The 20,154-nt window shown below is 44.9% G+C and overlaps 4 protein-coding genes across 22 annotated transcripts; all 4 read right to left on the reverse strand.

Moving 5' to 3' along the window:
• Positions 1-9: 9 nt before the first annotated feature.
• On the reverse strand, positions 10-5,393 carry LOC143526798 (type 2 DNA topoisomerase 6 subunit B-like). 7 transcript variants are annotated; one of them, XM_077021444.1, is made up of 15 exons: positions 5,267-5,393; positions 4,158-4,296; positions 4,028-4,053; positions 3,796-3,908; positions 3,622-3,696; positions 3,319-3,381; positions 2,959-3,154; positions 2,482-2,629; positions 2,155-2,331; positions 1,903-2,024; positions 1,679-1,789; positions 1,459-1,557; positions 1,263-1,314; positions 841-1,079; positions 10-688 (listed from the first exon to the last, which is right to left on the reverse strand). In XM_077021444.1, the coding sequence occupies exons 2-15, from the start codon at positions 4,279-4,281 to the stop codon at positions 638-640; spliced, it is 1,596 nt and encodes a 531-aa protein (XP_076877559.1). In that variant the 5' UTR covers positions 4,282-4,296; positions 5,267-5,393; the 3' UTR covers positions 10-637. The 7 variants fall into 7 exon arrangements, with proteins under 7 accessions (XP_076877559.1, XP_076877556.1, XP_076877557.1 ...); XM_077021441.1 differs by lacking the exon at positions 5,267-5,393 and adding an exon at positions 4,546-4,626 and having other exon boundaries at positions 2,488-2,629; XM_077021442.1 differs by lacking the exon at positions 5,267-5,393 and adding an exon at positions 4,546-4,626 and having other exon boundaries at positions 2,170-2,331.
• Positions 5,394-5,967: 574 nt separating this feature from the next.
• LOC143526801 (polyadenylate-binding protein 1A-like) lies at positions 5,968-19,932 on the reverse strand. Its single transcript, XM_077021464.1, has 3 exons — positions 18,649-19,932; positions 12,768-13,016; positions 5,968-7,134 (listed from the first exon to the last, which is right to left on the reverse strand). Exons 1-3 carry the CDS (start codon positions 19,810-19,812, stop codon positions 6,004-6,006), a joined length of 2,544 nt encoding a protein of 847 aa, XP_076877579.1. The 5' UTR covers positions 19,813-19,932; the 3' UTR covers positions 5,968-6,003.
• LOC143526799 (type 2 DNA topoisomerase 6 subunit B-like) lies at positions 7,056-11,332 on the reverse strand. Of its 7 annotated transcripts, none has more exons than XM_077021451.1 (13): positions 11,206-11,332; positions 10,097-10,235; positions 9,967-9,992; positions 9,735-9,847; positions 9,561-9,635; positions 9,258-9,320; positions 8,898-9,093; positions 8,421-8,568; positions 8,094-8,270; positions 7,842-7,963; positions 7,618-7,728; positions 7,398-7,496; positions 7,056-7,253 (listed from the first exon to the last, which is right to left on the reverse strand). In XM_077021451.1, exons 2-13 carry the CDS (start codon positions 10,218-10,220, stop codon positions 7,194-7,196), a joined length of 1,314 nt encoding a protein of 437 aa, XP_076877566.1. In that variant the 5' UTR covers positions 10,221-10,235; positions 11,206-11,332; the 3' UTR covers positions 7,056-7,193. The 7 variants fall into 7 exon arrangements, with proteins under 7 accessions (XP_076877566.1, XP_076877564.1, XP_076877565.1 ...); XM_077021449.1 differs by lacking the exon at positions 11,206-11,332 and adding an exon at positions 10,485-10,565 and having other exon boundaries at positions 8,427-8,568; XM_077021450.1 differs by lacking the exon at positions 11,206-11,332 and adding an exon at positions 10,485-10,565 and having other exon boundaries at positions 8,109-8,270.
• Positions 13,070-16,489, reverse strand: LOC143526800 (type 2 DNA topoisomerase 6 subunit B-like). Of its 7 annotated transcripts, none has more exons than XM_077021457.1 (13): positions 16,425-16,489; positions 16,037-16,175; positions 15,907-15,932; positions 15,674-15,786; positions 15,500-15,574; positions 15,197-15,259; positions 14,837-15,032; positions 14,366-14,507; positions 14,033-14,209; positions 13,781-13,902; positions 13,557-13,667; positions 13,337-13,435; positions 13,070-13,192 (listed from the first exon to the last, which is right to left on the reverse strand). In XM_077021457.1, the coding sequence occupies exons 1-12, from the start codon at positions 16,443-16,445 to the stop codon at positions 13,370-13,372; spliced, it is 1,251 nt and encodes a 416-aa protein (XP_076877572.1). In that variant the 5' UTR covers positions 16,446-16,489; the 3' UTR covers positions 13,070-13,192; positions 13,337-13,369. The 7 variants fall into 7 exon arrangements, with proteins under 7 accessions (XP_076877572.1, XP_076877573.1, XP_076877571.1 ...); XM_077021458.1 differs by having other exon boundaries at positions 14,048-14,209; positions 14,360-14,507; XM_077021456.1 differs by having other exon boundaries at positions 14,360-14,507.
• Positions 19,933-20,154: the final 222 nt, after the last annotated feature.

The raw sequence follows: 20,154 nt of genomic DNA on the forward strand, positions 1-20,154 counted from the left end.
TGAAGACAGAGAGAGAGAGAGAGAGAGAGAGAGAGAGAGAGAGAGAGAGAGAGAGAGAGGGAGGGATGAATGGGTAGACACAGAGATGATTTATGATGCCTGCGGCAGTTTCATGTGCCGTTCTTCCACCGAACCCAAATAAACCTCTAGTGACTCTACTTGCAATATCACAGGAAAATTCAGTTCTGACTTTGAGTTCAATGTTATTCTTATGGAGAAGTTAACATCATGTGAAATATTTGCGCTAACAAACATGTTTCTGCACACTCTCAAATAAAACAACTTAAATCTTTACGCTTGTTTTAACCTTAACCTTTCGCTGAAACAGATGGGCCTAAATCTTTATCACAGTAAAGGCCGTTACGTTGGCGCCACGGTGTGGCAATAATTGAAACTACATGTATGCTATCAGTGCAAACTCATGAATGTTAAATAGTTAATTTCTAACATGTTAGGACAACAAAATAAAACCCAAATTATAATGTTGGAAAACAAAAATAACACAACAATCTACAGTATTGTAATAAAATAACCAGTAAAAAGCTTTTTTAAATACCCACTAAAATATTTTCTACTAACAGAAACATGTTTAATGAACAAACAATTTTGGTAACCCAAATCTTCAGTCCTGACAGTTTTAATCCCACTCAGACAGATTTTCAATCTCCTGAAGCCATTCTCTGTCAACCTAAACAAACAAGGGTAGCATACAGTCACTTGAACAAAAATATAACTGAAGACAGAACTACTGACACAAAAATCATAAAGGATAATATTCCTAGCTTTACATTTAAGGAATGCAAGTGCCATGCATCATAATCATAACTTCTCATTGTTCACCTGTTGTTTTTTCAACTCAGTATTGCTTAAGGAAGGGGTCGACGACTCTGCTAAGCCCATGTCGACAAGCTCCCTCTGGGATCCTTGTGACCATTGCATCTGGTTGTCCAGAGTCTCCCAAATGTTGCTCTCAAAGGCATACGAGTCCCCAGCAGTGAACTCTGAGCACTGCCTTTTGGAGCACGACGGTGTCTCCTCCTCCTCCTCCTCTTCTTCGTGCGTTCTTTTGCTTGGAAGCCCTGGATAGCCAAACATACAGACAAAACTGCCCGAGTTTAATAAATAGCGATGGCCATAACGAATGATTACGATTGGACAACGGTTGAATACACTGTTACTGTAAGTCATGTACAATTACATAGTGTGCAGTGTGCTGTTGCTACTGTTGGACCATACACAAGTACAGGGGAAACGTCACTTGCCATTTTCAGGTTCCTCATGGCTGTTCCACTCAGACATAATCGTCTCTGAAGCCTAGCAGAAAGAAATCAGAAAATATGCAAATCACAAACAAATGTAGCACATTTGATTGGCATAACCATCATCTTGCCTTTTCTAACACAAACAATTCACAAACAGTACAAGAAGGTAAGTGTAGTGTTTAGGCAGCAAAAAAACCTTTTCAGAAGTACATCTGCTTCTGGAAACAAATCGCCCATTTATGACTCTCTGAAGTTTTTGATGTAAGGGGAAAGACAGGTCATAGCTGCTCTGCACCTAAAACAGACACATACGATAATGTTTTGGACATACATGAACAAATGACATTAAAGTTCAAGCTTAAGGCTGACTATGTACTATCTGTCAGATTTGATTTCAACAGCCACGTGAAGTGTACCTTCATGGTAGTCAGACAGGCGGTGCGAAAATCGACACTGCTACTGCTGCTCACAATACTCTTTACAGAGCTCAGAATCACCGACATGGCAGACTGAAGCCTCTCTTGGGACTATACACACAATCATATGCAGGCACACACTCAAACACAATGAAGCCAAATGCAGCTGTGAGCTGTGAGAATATATGAAGTTAAATTAAATGAATGGTGTCAAAACGTCTTGCCTTGTTTCTTTTTAGAAATCCCCTGAGGGCACTTTTCAGTAACGACTGCAGGGCTGATCTTACTTTGTCATCATTGTACCAAAGCACCTTGTCCAAACATCTCTCTAAAGTTTCTTCACTCCCTTAATATAATGTAAAAGGTAAAACAGACAGTGGTTACAACAAACGAAAATCCACTGCAGGTAAACTACAGACCCAGGAAGCATTACAAATGCAGGATGAACTGGGTCTAGCCGCTGCAGCAGGACTCACTGATCTGAACCGTACCGATGACGTCAGAGAGCTGGGAGTGGAAGGGGTCTCTGTACTCGAAGAGAAGGAAAAGCATGACAGTCTGCTGCACGGTGTGCTCAGGCTCAACCCGCCTCCCCTGCGGTTGAGTGTCGTCCTCATCGTCTACAGAAAACTCCACCTCACAGGACACAGATCCTAGATAGACAAAAAAAGCCACATACTTTGAGCATCACATGAACTAAACACCTTTTACAAAGGGGATTGTTGATTATTTTTTTTGTGTGTTACTGAGGAGATGGCCTTCCTTAGTGTTCCCCCTCAAACCGAACCCTGTACGTATATTACCCTGACCGCTTTGCGACTCTGCGTGGCGGACTCGAGCCAGCCCCAGCTCCACCCAGGCCGGGGAGTCAGCCAGGCTGTGGAGGAAGCTCAGCTGGGTCGCCCCTTCTCCTCTCTTCAGAGGAACACCACTGGGACTGTACACCAACACGTGACACGGATGTTAAGGTACAACTGCTCACAAGTCGAGGCAAAGCAAGTTCATTTGCTCATTAAGACATGACATAAGATTACATCACCATCATTGTAGTAAGATAATGTAGTGGAGAGAAGATATAATACCCTTGTTATTGTTATATGCCTCAATTATATATGTTATATATGCCTCAATTCAGTCATATCAAATTAACAAGGCTGCTGTAACAGTATGTGCTCATTAGCACAACATAATTATGCACACCCCAAAACTGAGGGATGCCATAACTGTATCTAAAAAATACACTCTGCCAGTGACAGTTATCTTTACATTACAAAGGATATGTGTATATGTGAAAGTCGAGTTGGCCAGTTAGGGTACTGGTCCATACAGGGCCTGAGGGTGGCCAGGGTAGCCATACTCAACTCTCCACACAACCCTGCCTCCATGACTTCAGAAGGCAGTAGGAGAGCCACTCTCTCCCCCAAAACAGGGTGCATTCTCGTACATGTAGGGAGGCATGCCATGGTGAACGGAGTCCTTTGGAGAAAAGTATCACAGATAGCAAGGTTTGATCTTCAGAGTTTTAAGTTAATCAATTATTAATAGCCTGACTTTGTGATTATCAAAAATATGTGAAAACTGTATTAGGTGAATAAAATTCCAAACTGTGCCATGTGGTTTTTATAGAAATAAGGACTAACTGGGAAAATATGGTACTGTCCATGGAAATGGCATGATCCATAAGTGAAAGTCTATTCTTGGCTCTATAAGGGAAAAAATTGCAATAATTAGCTGGTAGCACAGTGGGACTATGGAACAACAAGGGTGACTGGCATTTAATTTGACCTGAATACTTGGCTGTGTGAGTGTTCTTTATCCCTGACTTTGAAGACAATCGTGACCTATATTAGATAAAGAATGATTGAAACCCAGTTTCACTAGTGTGGTTAGCCAGAAGTCATGTTAAAACTACTGTGTTTAGAATGACCAGTCCCTGACCTTACCTTAGCATTAACAAGACTGAGTCTTTGAAGAAATGTTGCAGTAGCGGCCTCCGTTTCCTGCTTGTCCTGGTCGTCCTATAAGAAACCAAATTAATCTGATGGATCTGCATCACACATACACTCATGCTGGGTTAAAACACATTTTCTTTGTGATTGGTGACTAGACATACAAACCTGGAACGAGCAAACAAAATGCAAAGGCCCAAAGATGTTTGAGAACATTTGAAGGTCTTCTTCACAAGGACAGTCACAAAAATAGATACTGGAAGAAAGTCTCGCTGTAGCCTCTAAAAAAGGCAAAACAAATAAAAACAATACAGATTATTAATAGTCAACTTTCAAAATGCGCCTTTTTGTGTTACACAACTCTTAAAAATAAGTTGCTAGGCTTAATAAAAAAACCTGCCATTCTGGACATGTTCCTCTGACATTCTGAAACACCAAGGACCAGCAGATGCAACTGTAAACAAGCAAAATTGATTTCTCAATCTAATTAAGTAAACAAATAAGTAACTGCCTTAATTGCTTCCTCGGACCGGTGTACGTTGGTCGTCTGACAGCCTGCATGCTGTGGACCCGCAGAACCAGCAAGCCCCCTCGGCCGTCTGGACGAGCACTGCTACGTTTAGACTCAGTGCAATCATTACGGGTCAGAACCATCAGTAACCTGATAACCTGAAAGAAAGTGAACGCAGACACAGTTTCTCCCAAAAACTAAACACAACTGCTGCATGTCTACGTTGAGCCACACCTCAGTAGTAGAGAGAAGATTAGCTAGATAGCTAACGAGTCATGAAACCCACTCAGTCAACGTTAACACAGAGAACTCTCCCCCTCTGTAGCTAGAAAGTTGGTTACCACCACAGTTTTATCGTGCTGTGAGAAGAATTCATAATTTAAAAAAGGCCAATTAGTTTTAACTACCTGCTGCAGTTTAGATGTCATTTTATCATACGTTAGTTATAAGCTAGCTCTCTGGGCACGTGCCGTAAATGGGGACTAGTGGGTTGTTAATTACTGTAACCAGGGGTGTAGTGGAGGGGGGGGGGGGTCGCGGGGGGACGCGCCCTTTAGGACTACACCACTGACTGTAACTAAATAATTACTGTAACCAAGTATATACTGTAACTAAATAATTACTGTAACCAAGTATTTACTGTAACTAAATAATTACTGTAACCAAGTAATTACTGTAACTAAATTAGCTAGCATCAGAGCTTGAAGGAGGTTTCATGTTTAAAATAACCTAATACATAAGCAGGGTTGCCAACTCTCACACAATGAGCACGAGACACACGCATTTGACTGTCTTCACACGCTCTCACGCCACACATCCGATTTCTCACGCCGAAAAAAAATCTAGTTTATTTACCTCTGATTCAATGAGTTACTAGTTCGCTCTGGTGCCGACCACTGGCGATCGATCGATCGCGATATAATACTTAATTTGTGTCCATTTTACCATTTTACATTCGCCACACCCCCCCTTATCTCTATATGGACTTAACCTTAAAAATCTATAGTAATCTTAACACCAGACCACCTCTTTAAAAGGCTTCCCTGTAAAAAGTGATAGTCAGAACGCAGATAAATCCTTCACAAGATTTATAGACTTATATTCCACTCTAAAGTTTGCTAGACTCACCTTATCAAGCTGTCTAATGTATCCTTCAGTGAAGCGTTTTCATTTGCATGTAATGATGGGTATTTGTGTACGTCTGTGTGCGTGTTCATGTCTATGTGTGTGTGTGTGTGTGTGTGTGTTTACATTCTTGTTTTCAGCCTAGTCATCTGCTGATCATGATTTCCTCACATGAATGCAGGGATGTTTCGTAGCAATTACAAGCGGATTTCTGCATGTCATGAGTTTTTTGTTAGTTTCATGTGTATCTATAGTGTGTAAGGCTAATTATATAGACCGAGGATGCAGAAGTCTGAGCTCAGCCAATGAGATTACAAAGACCTAGAATTCTATGCAATGCTATGTAAATGTCAGAAACAAATAAATAAACAAAGAACTCATTTGCATCTATTTTAATTGTGCAATATGAATATTTGACAACAGTTTATTAACTAAAACTTTAACTTATTAACTTATTCTACATAATAGTTCATCGATCACAACAATACTAATAATCATGAATATAAAGATTTGTAATGTATGCACCAAATCCATCGATTCTTATTATTTACAGTATCTACAAGCTGGATTCAGAGATACATGAAAGGTATCATAACATAAATAATACATAAATAATAATTGCCTTTACAACATAAATAATAAATATATATAACATTAAATAACTTTTTTTTTTTTTTTTTTTTTTGGAGCAAGCACATTCAGTTCAGGAATCTTCACAATGCTGGCACAGCATCTGGATGTTATAATCCCCTCCCCTCCCACTCCCAGTGAAGTAAGTTTCCTGTCCCTGGGCCTAGAGGCTTGTGACCCCCGGCAGAGTTGGTCACGCTTTTCTGAGCGGCTTCTTTAGCCTGGTGAGCCTGGAGCACTGCGACGGCCTCATGGACCTTGGAGCTCAAAGACTCGGGCGACTCGAGCATGTGCAGCAGCTCAGAGTTGTCCATCTCCAGCAGCATACCCGTGATCTTGCCCGCCAGGGTGGGGTGCGTGTTCTGGATCAGAGGGAACAGCCGCTCACCCAGCATCTGCTCCTGCTCCTGCGGGGGGGCGGCCGCCAGCATGGAGGCCGTCAGAGGCTCCTGGCCCTGCACGTACACGGCGGACTGCTGCGTGGAGACCTGGGGCTGACCGCTCAGGTGCTGCTGGGTGTTGCACACACCTGCTGCGTATTTGTACTGTGGCACGTCGCGCACCGGGGAGGTGGGGGCTACCGGAGCCGCGCGAGGGCCCACGGTCTGCGGGGCGACGCGCTGGCTGGACATCACGCGGGGCACCTGGGAGGTCGGCCGGACGGCGCCGAACGTCTGTGGTCTGGACGCAGACGGCCTCATGGTGGCAGGCGTGTTCTGGAAGTGCTGAGGTCTAACGCCCTGCGTGGTCCAGCATGGACTGGGTTGGAGCTGGGCCAGCTGGTTAGTCGGGTAGTACGCAGTTCTGTTCTGGGCCTGCGGAATGGCGGTGATAAAGTATCCGGAGGGCGGGGCGTGCTGGTAGGGGTTGAGCACGTGGTTGGGCACGGCGCACACGCTGGCCAGACGCTGCATGTACTGGTTGGTGAGGTGGGCCTGCCTCTCCTCCTTGCGCTGTGCCAGGGCCACGTAGAGCGGCTTGGTGGCCACGATGCGCCCGTTCATCTCCGTCACCGCCTTGGTGGCCTCCTCCGGCGAGGAGAAGCACACGAATCCGAAGCCCTTGGAGCGGCCGCCGTCCATCATCACCTTGGCACTGGTGATGTTTCCAAAGGGTGAGAACTCTTTGCGCAGGCGTTCATCATCGATACCGTCGTCCAGGTTCTTCACATAGAGATTAACGCCCTGGTAGCAGGTCATGCGGTCCTGCTTCACCTGCTCAAACATCCGCTTCAGCTCCATCTGCCGCTCCACTTTCTTCTGTTGCTACTGTTGGACCATACACAAGTACAGGGGAAACGTCACTTGCCATTTTCAGGTTCCTCATGGCTGTTCCACTCAGACATAATCGTCTCTGAAGCCTAGCAGAAAGAAATCAGAAAATATGCAAATCACAAACAAATGTAGCACATTTGATTGGCATAACCATCATCTTGCCTTTTCTAACACAAACAATTCACAAACAGTACAAGAAGGTAAGTGTAGTGTTTAGGCAGCAAAAAAACCTTTTCAGAAGTACATCTGCTTCTGGAAACAAATCGCCCATTTATGACTCTCTGAAGTTTTTGATGTAAGGGGAAAGACAGGTCATAGCTGCTCTGCACCTAAAACAGACACATACGATAATGTTTTGGACATACATGAACAAATGACATTAAAGTTCAAGCTTAAGGCTGACTATGTACTATCTGTCAGATTTGATTTCAACAGCCACGTGAAGTGTACCTTCATGGTAGTCAGACAGGCGGTGCGAAAATCGACACTGCTACTGCTGCTCACAATACTCTTTACAGAGCTCAGAATCACCGACATGGCAGACTGAAGCCTCTCTTGGGACTATACACACAATCATATGCAGGCACACACTCAAACACAATGAAGCCAAATGCAGCTGTGAGCTGTGAGAATATATGAAGTTAAATTAAATGAATGGTGTCAAAACGTCTTGCCTTGTTTCTTTTTAGAAATCCCCTGAGGGCACTTTTCAGTAACGACTGCAGGGCTGATCTTACTTTGTCATCATTGTACCAAAGCACCTTGTCCAAACATCTCTCTAAAGTTTCTTCACTCCCTTAATATAATGTAAAAGGTAAAACAGACAGTGGTTACAACAAACGAAAATCCACTGCAGGTAAACTACAGACCCAGGAAGCATTACAAATGCAGGATGAACTGGGTCTAGCCGCTGCAGCAGGACTCACTGATCTGAACCGTACCGATGACGTCAGAGAGCTGGGAGTGGAAGGGGTCTCTGTACTCGAAGAGAAGGAAAAGCATGACAGTCTGCTGCACGGTGTGCTCAGGCTCAACCCGCCTCCCCTGCGGTTGAGTGTCGTCCTCATCGTCTACAGAAAACTCCACCTCACAGGACACAGATCCTAGATAGACAAAAAAAGCCACATACTTTGAGCATCACATGAACTAAACACCTTTTACAAAGGGGATTGTTGATTATTTTTTTTGTGTGTTACTGAGGAGATGGCCTTCCTTAGTGTTCCCCCTCAAACCGAACCCTGTACGTATATTACCCTGACCGCTTTGCGACTCTGCGTGGCGGACTCGAGCCAGCCCCAGCTCCACCCAGGCCGGGGAGTCAGCCAGGCTGTGGAGGAAGCTCAGCTGGGTCGCCCCTTCTCCTCTCTTCAGAGGAACACCACTGGGACTGTACACCAACACGTGACACGGATGTTAAGGTACAACTGCTCACAAGTCGAGGCAAAGCAAGTTCATTTGCTCATTAAGACATGACATAAGATTACATCACCATCATTGTAGTAAGATAATGTAGTGGAGAGAAGATATAATACCCTTGTTATTGTTATATGCCTCAATTATATATGTTATATATGCCTCAATTCAGTCATATCAAATTAACAAGGCTGCTGTAACAGTATGTGCTCATTAGCACAACATAATTATGCACACCCCAAAACTGAGGGATGCCATAACTGTATCTAAAAAATACACTCTGCCAGTGACAGTTATCTTTACATTACAAAGGATATGTGTATATGTGAAAGTCGAGTTGGCCAGTTAGGGTACTGGTCCATACAGGGCCTGAGGGTGGCCAGGGTAGCCATACTCAACTCTCCACACAACCCTGCCTCCATGACTTCAGAAGGCAGTAGGAGAGCCACTCTCTCCCCCAAAACAGGGTGCATTCTCGTACATGTAGGGAGGCATGCCATGGTGAACGGAGTCCTTTGGAGAAAAGTATCACAGATAGCAAGGTTTGATCTTCAGAGTTTTAAGTTAATCAATTATTAATAGCCTGACTTTGTGATTATCAAAAATATGTGAAAACTGTATTAGGTGAATAAAATTCCAAACTGTGCCATGTGGTTTTTATAGAAATAAGGACTAACTGGGAAAATATGGTACTGTCCATGGAAATGGCATGATCCATAAGTGAAAGTCTATTCTTGGCTCTATAAGGGAAAAAATTGCAATAATTAGCTGGTAGCACAGTGGGACTATGGAACAACAAGGGTGACTGGCATTTAATTTGACCTGAATACTTGGCTGTGTGAGTGTTCTTTATCCCTGACTTTGAAGACAATCGTGACCTATATTAGATAAAGAATGATTGAAACCCAGTTTCACTAGTGTGGTTAGCCAGAAGTCATGTTAAAACTACTGTGTTTAGAATGACCAGTCCCTGACCTTACCTTAGCATTAACAAGACTGAGTCTTTGAAGAAATGTTGCAGTAGCGGCCTCCGTTTCCTGCTTGTCCTGGTCGTCCTATAAGAAACCAAATTAATCTGATGGATCTGCATCACACATACACTCATGCTGGGTTAAAACACATTTTCTTTGTGATTGGTGACTAGACATACAAACCTGGAACGAGCAAACAAAATGCAAAGGCCCAAAGATGTTTGAGAACATTTGAAGGTCTTCTTCACAAGGACAGTCACAAAAATAGATACTGGAAGAAAGTCTCGCTGTAGCCTCTAAAAAAGGCAAAACAAATAAAAACAATACAGATTATTAATAGTCAACTTTCAAAATGCGCCTTTTTGTGTTACACAACTCTTAAAAATAAGTTGCTAGGCTTAATAAAAAAACCTGCCATTCTGGACATGTTCCTCTGACATTCTGAAACACCAAGGACCAGCAGATGCAACTGTAAACAAGCAAAATTGATTTCTCAATCTAATTAAGTAAACAAATAAGTAACTGCCTTAATTGCTTCCTCGGACCGGTGTACGTTGGTCGTCTGACAGCCTGCATGCTGTGGACCCGCAGAACCAGCAAGCCCCCTCGGCCGTCTGGACGAGCACTGCTACGTTTAGACTCAGTGCAATCATTACGGGTCAGAACCATCAGTAACCTGATAACCTGAAAGAAAGTGAACGCAGACACAGTTTCTCCCAAAAACTAAACACAACTGCTGCATGTCTACGTTGAGCCACACCTCAGTAGTAGAGAGAAGATTAGCTAGATAGCTAACGAGTCATGAAACCCACTCAGTCAACGTTAACACAGAGAACTCTCCCCCTCTGTAGCTAGAAAGTTGGTTACCACCACAGTTTTATCGTGCTGTGAGAAGAATTCATAATTTAAAAAAGGCCAATTAGTTTTAACTACCTGCTGCAGTTTAGATGTCATTTTATCATACGTTAGTTATAAGCTAGCTCTCTGGGCACGTGCCGTAAATGGGGACTAGTGGGTTGTTAATTACTGTAACCAGGGGTGTAGTGGAGGGGGGGGGGGGTCGCGGGGGGACGCGCCCTTTAGGACTACACCACTGACTGTAACTAAATAATTACTGTAACCAAGTATATACTGTAACTAAATAATTACTGTAACCAAGTATTTACTGTAACTAAATAATTACTGTAACCAAGTAATTACTGTAACTAAATTAGCTAGCATCAGAGCTTGAAGGAGGTTTCATGTTTAAAATAACCTAATACATAAGCAGGGTTGCCAACTCTCACACAATGAGCACGAGACACACGCATTTGACTGTCTTCACACGCTCTCACGCCACACATCCGATTTCTCACGCCGAAAAAAAATCTAGTTTATTTACCTCTGATTCAATGAGTTACTAGTTCGCTCTGGTGCCGACCACTGGCGATCGATCGATCGCGATATAATACTTAATTTGTGTCCATTTTACCATTTTACATTCGCCACACCCCCCCTTATCTCTATATGGACTTAACCTTAAAAATCTATAGTAATCTTAACACCAGACCACCTCTTTAAAAGGCTTCCCTGTAAAAAGTGATAGTCAGAACGCAGATAAATCCTTCACAAGATTTATAGACTTATATTCCACTCTAAAGTTTGCTAGACTCACCTTATCAAGCTGTCTAATGTATCCTTCAGTGAAGCGTTTTCATTTGCATGTAATGATGGGTATTTGTGTACGTCTGTGTGCGTGTTCATGTCTATGTGTGTGTGTGTGTGTGTGTGTGTTTACATTCTTGTTTTCAGCCTAGTCATCTGCTGATCATGATTTCCTCACATGAATGCAGGGATGTTTCGTAGCAATTACAAGCGGATTTCTGCATGTCATGAGTTTTTTGTTAGTTTCATGTGTATCTATAGTGTGTAAGGCTAATTATATAGACCGAGGATGCAGAAGTCTGAGCTCAGCCAATGAGATTACAAAGACCTAGAATTCTATGCAATGCTATGTAAATGTCAGAAACAAATAAATAAACAAAGAACTCATTTGCATCTATTTTAATTGTGCAATATGAATATTTGACAACAGTTTATTAACTAAAACTTTAACTTATTAACTTATTCTACATAATAGTTCATCGATCACAACAATACTAATAATCATGAATATAAAGATTTGTAATGTATGCACCAAATCCATCGATTCTTATTATTTACAGTATCTACAAGCTGGATTCAGAGATACATGAAAGGTATCATAACATAAATAATACATAAATAATAATTGCCTTTACAACATAAATAATAAATATATATAACATTAAATAACTTTTTTTTTTTTTTTTTTTTTTGGAGCAAGCACATTCAGTTCAGGAATCTTCACAATGCTGGCACAGCATCTGGATGTTATAATCCCCTCCCCTCCCACTCCCAGTGAAGTAAGTTTCCTGTCCCTGGGCCTAGAGGCTTGTGACCCCCGGCAGAGTTGGTCACGCTTTTCTGAGCGGCTTCTTTAGCCTGGTGAGCCTGGAGCACTGCGACGGCCTCATGGACCTTGGAGCTCAAAGACTCGGGCGACTCGAGCATGTGCAGCAGCTCAGAGTTGTCCATCTCCAGCAGCATACCCGTGATCTTGCCCGCCAGGGTGGGGTGCGTGTTCTGGATCAGAGGGAACAGCCGCTCACCCAGCATCTGCTCCTGCTCCTGCGGGGGGGCGGCCGCCAGCATGGAGGCCGTCAGAGGCTCCTGGCCCTGCACGTACACGGCGGACTGCTGCGTGGAGACCTGGGGCTGACCGCTCAGGTGCTGCTGGGTGTTGCACACACCTGCTGCGTATTTGTACTGTGGCACGTCGCGCACCGGGGAGGTGGGGGCTACCGGAGCCGCGCGAGGGCCCACGGTCTGCGGGGCGACGCGCTGGCTGGACATCACGCGGGGCACCTGGGAGGTCGGCCGGACGGCGCCGAACGTCTGTGGTCTGGACGCAGACGGCCTCATGGTGGCAGGCGTGTTCTGGAAGTGCTGAGGTCTAACGCCCTGCGTGGTCCAGCATGGACTGGGTTGGAGCTGGGCCAGCTGGTTAGTCGGGTAGTACGCAGTTCTGTTCTGGGCCTGCGGAATGGCGGTGATAAAGTATCCGGAGGGCGGGGCGTGCTGGTAGGGGTTGAGCACGTGGTTGGGCACGGCGCACACGCTGGCCAGACGCTGCATGTACTGGTTGGTGAGGTGGGCCTGCCTCTCCTCCTTGCGCTGTGCCAGGGCCACGTAGAGCGGCTTGGTGGCCACGATGCGCCCGTTCATCTCCGTCACCGCCTTGGTGGCCTCCTCCGGCGAGGAGAAGCACACGAATCCGAAGCCCTTGGAGCGGCCGCCGTCCATCATCACCTTGGCACTGGTGATGTTTCCAAAGGGTGAGAACTCTTTGCGCAGGCGTTCATCATCGATACCGTCGTCCAGGTTCTTCACATAGAGATTAACGCCCTGGTAGCAGGTCATGCGGTCCTGCTTCACCTGCTCAAACATCCGCTTCAGCTCCATCTGCCGCTCCACTTTCTTCTGTTGCTACTGTTGGACCATACACAAGTACAGGGGAAACGTCACTTGCCATTTTCAGGTTCCTCATGGCTGTTCCACTCAGACATAATCGTCTCTGAAGCCTAGCAGAAAGAAATCAGAAAATATGCAAATCACAAACAAATGTAGCACATTTGATTGGCATAACCATCATCTTGCCTTTTCTAACACAAACAATTCACAAACAGTACAAGAAGGTAAGTGTAGTGTTTAGGCAGCAAAAAAACCTTTTCAGAAGTACATCTGCTTCTGGAAACAAATCACCCATTTATGACTCTCTGAAGTTTTTGATGTAAGGGGAAAGACAGGTCATAGCTGCTCTGCACCTAAAACAGACACATACGATAATGTTTTGGACATACATGAACAAATGACATTAAAGTTCAAGCTTAAGGCTGACTATGTACTATCTGTCAGATTTGATTTCAACAGCCACGTGAAGTGTACCTTCATGGTAGTCAGACAGGCGGTGCGAAAATCGACACTGCTACTGCTGCTCACAATACTCTTTACAGAGCTCAGAATCACCGACATGGCAGACTGAAGCCTCTCTTGGGACTATACACACAATCATATGCAGGCACACACTCAAACACAATGAAGCCAAATGCAGCTGTGAGCTGTGAGAATATATGAAGTTAAATTAAATGAATGGTGTCAAAACGTCTTGCCTTGTTTCTTTTTAGAAATCCCCTGAGGGCACTTTTCAGTAACGACTGCAGGGCTGATCTTACTTTGTCATCATTGTACCAAAGCACCTTGTCCAAACATCTCTCTAAAGTTTCTTCACTCCCTTAATATAATGTAAAAGGTAAAACAGACAGTGGTTACAACAAACGAAAATCCACTGCAGGTAAACTACAGACCCAGGAAGCATTACAAATGCAGGATGAACTGGGTCTAGCCGCTGCAGCAGGACTCACTGATCTGAACCGTACCGATGACGTCAGAGAGCTGGGAGTGGAAGGGGTCTCTGTACTCGAAGAGAAGGAAAAGCATGACAGTCTGCTGCACGGTGTGCTCAGGCTCAACCCGCCTCCCCTGCGGTTGAGTGTCGTCCTCATCGTCTACAGAAAACTCCACCTCACAGGACACAGATCCTAGATAGACAAAAAAAGCCACATACTTTGAGCATCACATGAACTAAACACCTTTTACAAAGGGGATTGTTGATTATTTTTTTTGTGTGTTACTGAGGAGATGGCCTTCCTTAGTGTTCCCCCTCAAACCGAACCCTGTACGTATATTACCCTGACCGCTTTGCGACTCTGCGTGGCGGACTCGAGCCAGCCCCAGCTCCACCCAGGCCGGGGAGTCAGCCAGGCTGTGGAGGAAGCTCAGCTGGGTCGCCCCTTCTCCTCTCTTCAGAGGAACACCACTGGGACTGTACACCAACACGTGACACGGATGTTAAGGTACAACTGCTCACAAGTCGAGGCAAAGCAAGTTCATTTGCTCATTAAGACATGACATAAGATTACATCACCATCATTGTAGTAAGATAATGTAGTGGAGAGAAGATATAATACCCTTGTTATTGTTATATGCCTCAATTATATATGTTATATATGCCTCAATTCAGTCATATCAAATTAACAAGGCTGCTGTAACAGTATGTGCTCATTAGCACAACATAATTATGCACACCCCAAAACTGAGGGATGCCATAACTGTATCTAAAAAATACACTCTGCCAGTGACAGTTATCTTTACATTACAAAGGATATGTGTATATGTGAAAGTCGAGTTGGCCAGTTAGGGTACTGGTCCATACAGGGCCTGAGGGTGGCCAGGGTAGCCATACTCAACTCTCCACACAACCCTGCCTCCATGACTTCAGAAGGCAGTAGGAGAGCCACTCTCTCCCCCAAAACAGGGTGCATTCTCGTACATGTAGGGAGGCATGCCATGGTGAACGGAGTCCTTTGGAGAAAAGTATCACAGATAGCAAGGTTTGATCTTCAGAGTTTTAAGTTAATCAATTATTAATAGCCTGACTTTGTGATTATCAAAAATATGTGAAAACTGTATTAGGTGAATAAAATTCCAAACTGTGCCATGTGGTTTTTATAGAAATAAGGACTAACTGGGAAAATATGGTACTGTCCATGGAAATGGCATGATCCATAAGTGAAAGTCTATTCTTGGCTCTATAAGGGAAAAAATTGCAATAATTAGCTGGTAGCACAGTGGGACTATGGAACAACAAGGGTGACTGGCATTTAATTTGACCTGAATACTTGGCTGTGTGAGTGTTCTTTATCCCTGACTTTGAAGACAATCGTGACCTATATTAGATAAAGAATGATTGAAACCCAGTTTCACTAGTGTGGTTAGCCAGAAGTCATGTTAAAACTACTGTGTTTAGAATGACCAGTCCCTGACCTTACCTTAGCATTAACAAGACTGAGTCTTTGAAGAAATGTTGCAGTAGCGGCCTCCGTTTCCTGCTTGTCCTGGTCGTCCTATAAGAAACCAAATTAATCTGATGGATCTGCATCACACATACACTCATGCTGGGTTAAAACACATTTTCTTTGTGATTGGTGACTAGACATACAAACCTGGAACGAGCAAACAAAATGCAAAGGCCCAAAGATGTTTGAGAACATTTGAAGGTCTTCTTCACAAGGACAGTCACAAAAATAGATACTGGAAGAAAGTCTCGCTGTAGCCTCTAAAAAAGGCAAAACAAATAAAAACAATACAGATTATTAATAGTCAACTTTCAAAATGCGCCTTTTTGTGTTACACAACTCTTAAAAATAAGTTGCTAGGCTTAATAAAAAAAACCTGCCATTCTGGACATGTTCCTCTGACATTCTGAAACACCAAGGACCAGCAGATGCAACTGTAAACAAGCAAAATTGATTTCTCAATCTAATTAAGTAAACAAATAAGTAACTGCCTTAATTGCTTCCTCGGACCGGTGTACGTTGGTCGTCTGACAGCCTGCATGCTGTGGACCCGCAGAACCAGCAAGCCCCCTCGGCCGTCTGGACGAGCACTGCTACGTTTAGACTCAGTGTAATCATTACGGGTCAGAACCATCAGTAACCTGATAACCTGAAAGAAAGTGAACGCAGACACAGTTTCTCCCAAAAACTAAACACAACTGCTGCATGTCTACGTTGAGCCACACCTCAGTAGTAGAGAGAAGATTAGCTAGATAGCTAACGAGTCATGAAACCCACTCAGTCAACGTTAACACAGAGAACTCTCCCCCTCTGTAGCTAGAAAGTTGGTTACCACCACAGTTTTATCGTGCTGTGAGAAGAATTCATAATTTAAAAAAGGCCAATTAGTTTTAACTACCTGCTGCAGTTTAGATGTCATTTTATCATACGTTAGTTATAAGCTAGCTCTCTGGGCACGTGCCGTAAATGGGGACTAGTGGGTTGTTAATTACTGTAACCAGGGGTGTAGTGGGGGGGGGGGGGGGGGGGGGTCGCCGAACTGACTGTAACTAAATAATTACTGTAACCAAGTATATACTGTAACTAAATAATTACTGTAACCAAGTATTTACTGTAACTAAATAATTACTGTAACCAAGTAATTACTGTAACTAAATTAGCTAGCATCAGAGCTTGAAGGAGGTTTCATGTTTAAAATAACCTAATACATAGCAGGGTTGCCAACTCTCACACAATGAGCACGAGACACACGCATTTGACTGTCTTCACACGCTCTCACGCCACACATCCGATTTCTCACGCCGAAAAAAAATCTAGTTTATTTACCTCTGATTCAATGAGTTACTAGTTCGCTCTGGTGCCGACCACTGGCGATCGATCGATCGCGATATAATACTATAATTTGTGTCCATTTTACCATTTTACATTCGCCACACCCCCCCTTATCTCTATATGGACTTAACCTTAAAAATCTATAGTAATCTTAACACCAGACCACCTCTTTAAAAGGCTTCCCTGTAAAAAGTGATAGTCAGAACGCAGATAAATCCTTCACAAGATTTATAGACTTATATTCCACTCTAAAGTTTGCTAGACTCACCTTATCAAGCTGTCTAATGTATCCTTCAGTGAAGCGTTTTCATTTGCATGTAATGATGGGTATTTGTGTACGTCTGTGTGCGTGTTCATGTCTATGTGTGTGTGTGTGTGTGTGTGTGTTTACATTCTTGTTTTCAGCCTAGTCATCTGCTGATCATGATTTCCTCACATGAATGCAGGGATGTTTCGTAGCAATTACAAGCGGATTTCTGCATGTCATGAGTTTTTTGTTAGTTTCATGTGTATCTATAGTGTGTAAGGCTAATTATATAGACCGAGGATGCAGAAGTCTGAGCTCAGCCAATGAGATTACAAAGACCTAGAATTCTATGCAATGCTATGTAAATGTCAGAAACAAATAAATAAACAAAGAACTCATTTGCATCTATTTTAATTGTGCAATATGAATATTTGACAACAGTTTATTAACTAAAACTTTAACTTATTAACTTATTCTACATAATAGTTCATCGATCACAACAATACTAATAATCATGAATATAAAGATTTATAATGTATGCACCAAATCCATCGATTCTTATTATTTACAGTATCTACAAGCTGGATTCAGAGATACATGAAAGGTATCACAACATAAATAATACATAAATAATAATTGCCTTTACAACATAAATAATAAATATATATAACATTAAATAACTTTTTTTTTTTTTTTTTTTTTGGAGCAAGCACATTCAGTTCAGGAATCTTCACAATGCTGGCACAGCATCTGGATGTTATAATCCCCTCCCCTCCCACTCCCAGTGAAGTAAGTTTCCTGTCCCTGGGCCTAGAGGCTTGTGACCCCCGGCAGAGTTGGTCACGCTTTTCTGAGCGGCTTCTTTAGCCTGGTGAGCCTGGAGCACTGCGACGGCCTCATGGACCTTGGAGCTCAAAGACTCGGGCGACTCGAGCATGTGCAGCAGCTCAGAGTTGTCCATCTCCAGCAGCATACCCGTGATCTTGCCCGCCAGGGTGGGGTGCGTGTTCTGGATCAGAGGGAACAGCCGCTCACCCAGCATCTGCTCCTGCTCCTGCGGGGGGGCGGCCGCCAGCATGGAGGCCGTCAGAGGCTCCTGGCCCTGCACGTACACGGCGGACTGCTGCGTGGAGACCTGGGGCTGACCGCTCAGGTGCTGCTGGGTGTTGCACACACCTGCTGCGTATTTGTACTGTGGCACGTCGCGCACCGGGGAGGTGGGGGCTACCGGAGCCGCGCGAGGGCCCACGGTCTGCGGGGCGACGCGCTGGCTGGACATCACGCGGGGCACCTGGGAGGTCGGCCGGACGGCGCCGAACGTCTGTTGTCTGGACGCAGACGGCCTCACGGTGGCAGGCGTGTTCTGGAAGTGCTGAGGTCTAACGCCCTGCGTGGTCCAGCATGGACTGGGTCGGAGCTGGGCCAGCTGGTTAGTCGGGTAGTACGCAGTTCTGTTCTGGGCCTGCGGAATGGCGGTGATAAAGTATCCGGAGGGCGGGGCGTGCTGGTAGGGGTTGAGCACGTGGTTGGGCACGGCGCACACGCTGGCCAGACGCTGCATGTACTGGTTGGTGAGGTGGGCCTGCCTCTCCTCCTTGCGCTGTGCCAGGGCCACGTAGAGCGGCTTGGCGGCCACGATGCGCCCGTTCATCTCCGTCACCGCCTTGGTGGCCTCCTCCGGCGAGGAGAAGCACACGAAGCCGAAGCCCTTGGAGCGGCCGCCGTCCATCATCACCTTGGCACTGGTGATGTTTCCAAAGGGTGAGAACTCTTTGCGCAGGCGTTCATCATCGATACCGTCGTCCAGGTTCTTCACATAGAGATTAACGCCCTGGTAGCGGCTCATGCGGTCCTGCTTCACCTGCTCAAACATCCGCTTCAGCTCCATCTGCCGCTCCACTTTCTTCTGAGCGCGGCCTACGTAGATGAGCTTGCCGTTGAGCTCCTTGCCGTTCATCTCGTCTACGGCCTTCTGAGCATCCTCATGCCTCTTGAAGCTGACAAAGCCGAAGCCTCTAGATTTGCCGCTGTCGTCGGTCATAACACGGATGCTCATTGCGTTGCCATATTTGCTGAAGACCTCCTTCAGTTTTTCATCATCCATGTCTTCGCCAAAGTTTTTGATGTATACATTGGTGAACTCCTTGGCCCTGGCCACGCGCTCTGCCTCACGCTCTTTGCGAGATTTGAAACGCCCCATAAACACTTTTCTGTCATTGAGCAACATGCCGTTCAATTTCTCAATGGCTCTCTCGGCTGCCTCCTGCGTCTCAAAGTGCACAAAGCCGTACCCTTTTGAACCGTTCTCATCACAAACCACCTTGCAGGACAAGATGTTGCCAAAAGCAGACAAGGTGTCATAAAGGGCCATGTTGTCAATTGACTTGTCCAGGTTCTTGATGAAGACGTTTCCCACCCCACTCTTCCTCAGCGACGGGTCGCGCTGAGACCACATGATGCGCACAGGTCTCCCCTTGATCACTTCAAAGTTCACGGTGTCCAACGCACGCTCGGCGTCCTCGGGTTGTTGGTAGTTAATGTAGGCGTAGCCCAGTGATCGCCGAGTGATCTTGTCCCGGCACACCCGAATGGACAGGATGGTTCCGGCGGGGCTGAACTTTTCAAACAGCATGGCCTCGGTCACGTCGTGGTGGAGGTCCCCGACGTACAACGAAGCCATCTGAAATCTAGGGGCGCTGGGGTTCATCACGGTAAATCTAGTAGTTTGTCGAAGCAAGTTCTCAGGAATTTACGAGGGTCGACGCTCGTAGACCACCTATACTACTTCACAGCCAATTCAAACCGCTACAATTTTTAAAAGTGACTTAACATTTTTCAAATGCTTGCGTCGTTTAAAATGTCTTTAAAAGAAAGCGTCACTACATAATAATGGGTAACTAACAACCAAGACGTCGAAACTCGGCCGTTCTCTAGTTGGGCCTGTTGCTAACGCGTCTAGCGCCACAGCAACGCGTGATTAGCTGCTGTGCTGGGTCTCCGTCATAAATCCAGTTCAGTTGGGGTCGTTCAGAACAGCCGGGGTTTCGGC

Source organism: Brachyhypopomus gauderio, chromosome 11 (assembly GCF_052324685.1).
Source record: "Brachyhypopomus gauderio isolate BG-103 chromosome 11, BGAUD_0.2, whole genome shotgun sequence".
NCBI classification, from domain to species: Eukaryota; Metazoa; Chordata; class Actinopteri; order Gymnotiformes; family Hypopomidae; genus Brachyhypopomus; species Brachyhypopomus gauderio.

Bases quoted from the DNA above. Each gene is read 5' to 3' on its own strand.
- LOC143526798 (XM_077021440.1), bottom strand. From the start codon at position 4,566: ATGACATCTAAACTGCAGCAG. The intron at 4,297-4,545 runs GTAGTTAAAACT...ACTTTCTTTCAG, and splicing joins TGACATCTAAACTGCAGCAG to GTTATCAGGTTACTGATGGT. The intron at 4,054-4,157 runs GTCCGAGGAAGC...TTGGTGTTTCAG, and splicing joins CAGACGACCAACGTACACCG to AATGTCAGAGGAACATGTCC.
- LOC143526799 (XM_077021448.1), bottom strand. From the start codon at position 10,505: ATGACATCTAAACTGCAGCAG. The intron at 9,094-9,257 runs GTTAGTCCTTAT...TTTTCTCCAAAG, and splicing joins GACAGTACCATATTTTCCCA to GACTCCGTTCACCATGGCAT. The intron at 7,964-8,093 runs GTGAGTCCTGCT...CATTATATTAAG, and splicing joins CATCGGTACGGTTCAGATCA to GGAGTGAAGAAACTTTAGAG.
- LOC143526800 (XM_077021456.1), bottom strand. From the start codon at position 16,445: ATGACATCTAAACTGCAGCAG. The intron at 15,933-16,036 runs GTCCGAGGAAGC...TTGGTGTTTCAG, and splicing joins CAGACGACCAACGTACACCG to AATGTCAGAGGAACATGTCC. The intron at 15,787-15,906 runs GCAGGTTTTTTT...TGCCTTTTTTAG, and splicing joins AGAGGAACATGTCCAGAATG to AGGCTACAGCGAGACTTTCT.
- LOC143526801 (XM_077021464.1), bottom strand. From the start codon at position 19,812: ATGAACCCCAGCGCCCCTAGATTTCAGATGGCTTCGTTGTACGTCGGG. The intron at 13,017-18,648 runs GTGTGCGCCGTG...ACCTGCTACCAG, and splicing joins ACATGCAGCGTCTGGCCAGC to GGCGTTAATCTCTATGTGAA. The intron at 7,135-12,767 runs GCCCACCTCACC...GTGGAGCGGCAG, and splicing joins AGCGCAAGGAGGAGAGGCAG to ATGGAGCTGAAGCGGATGTT.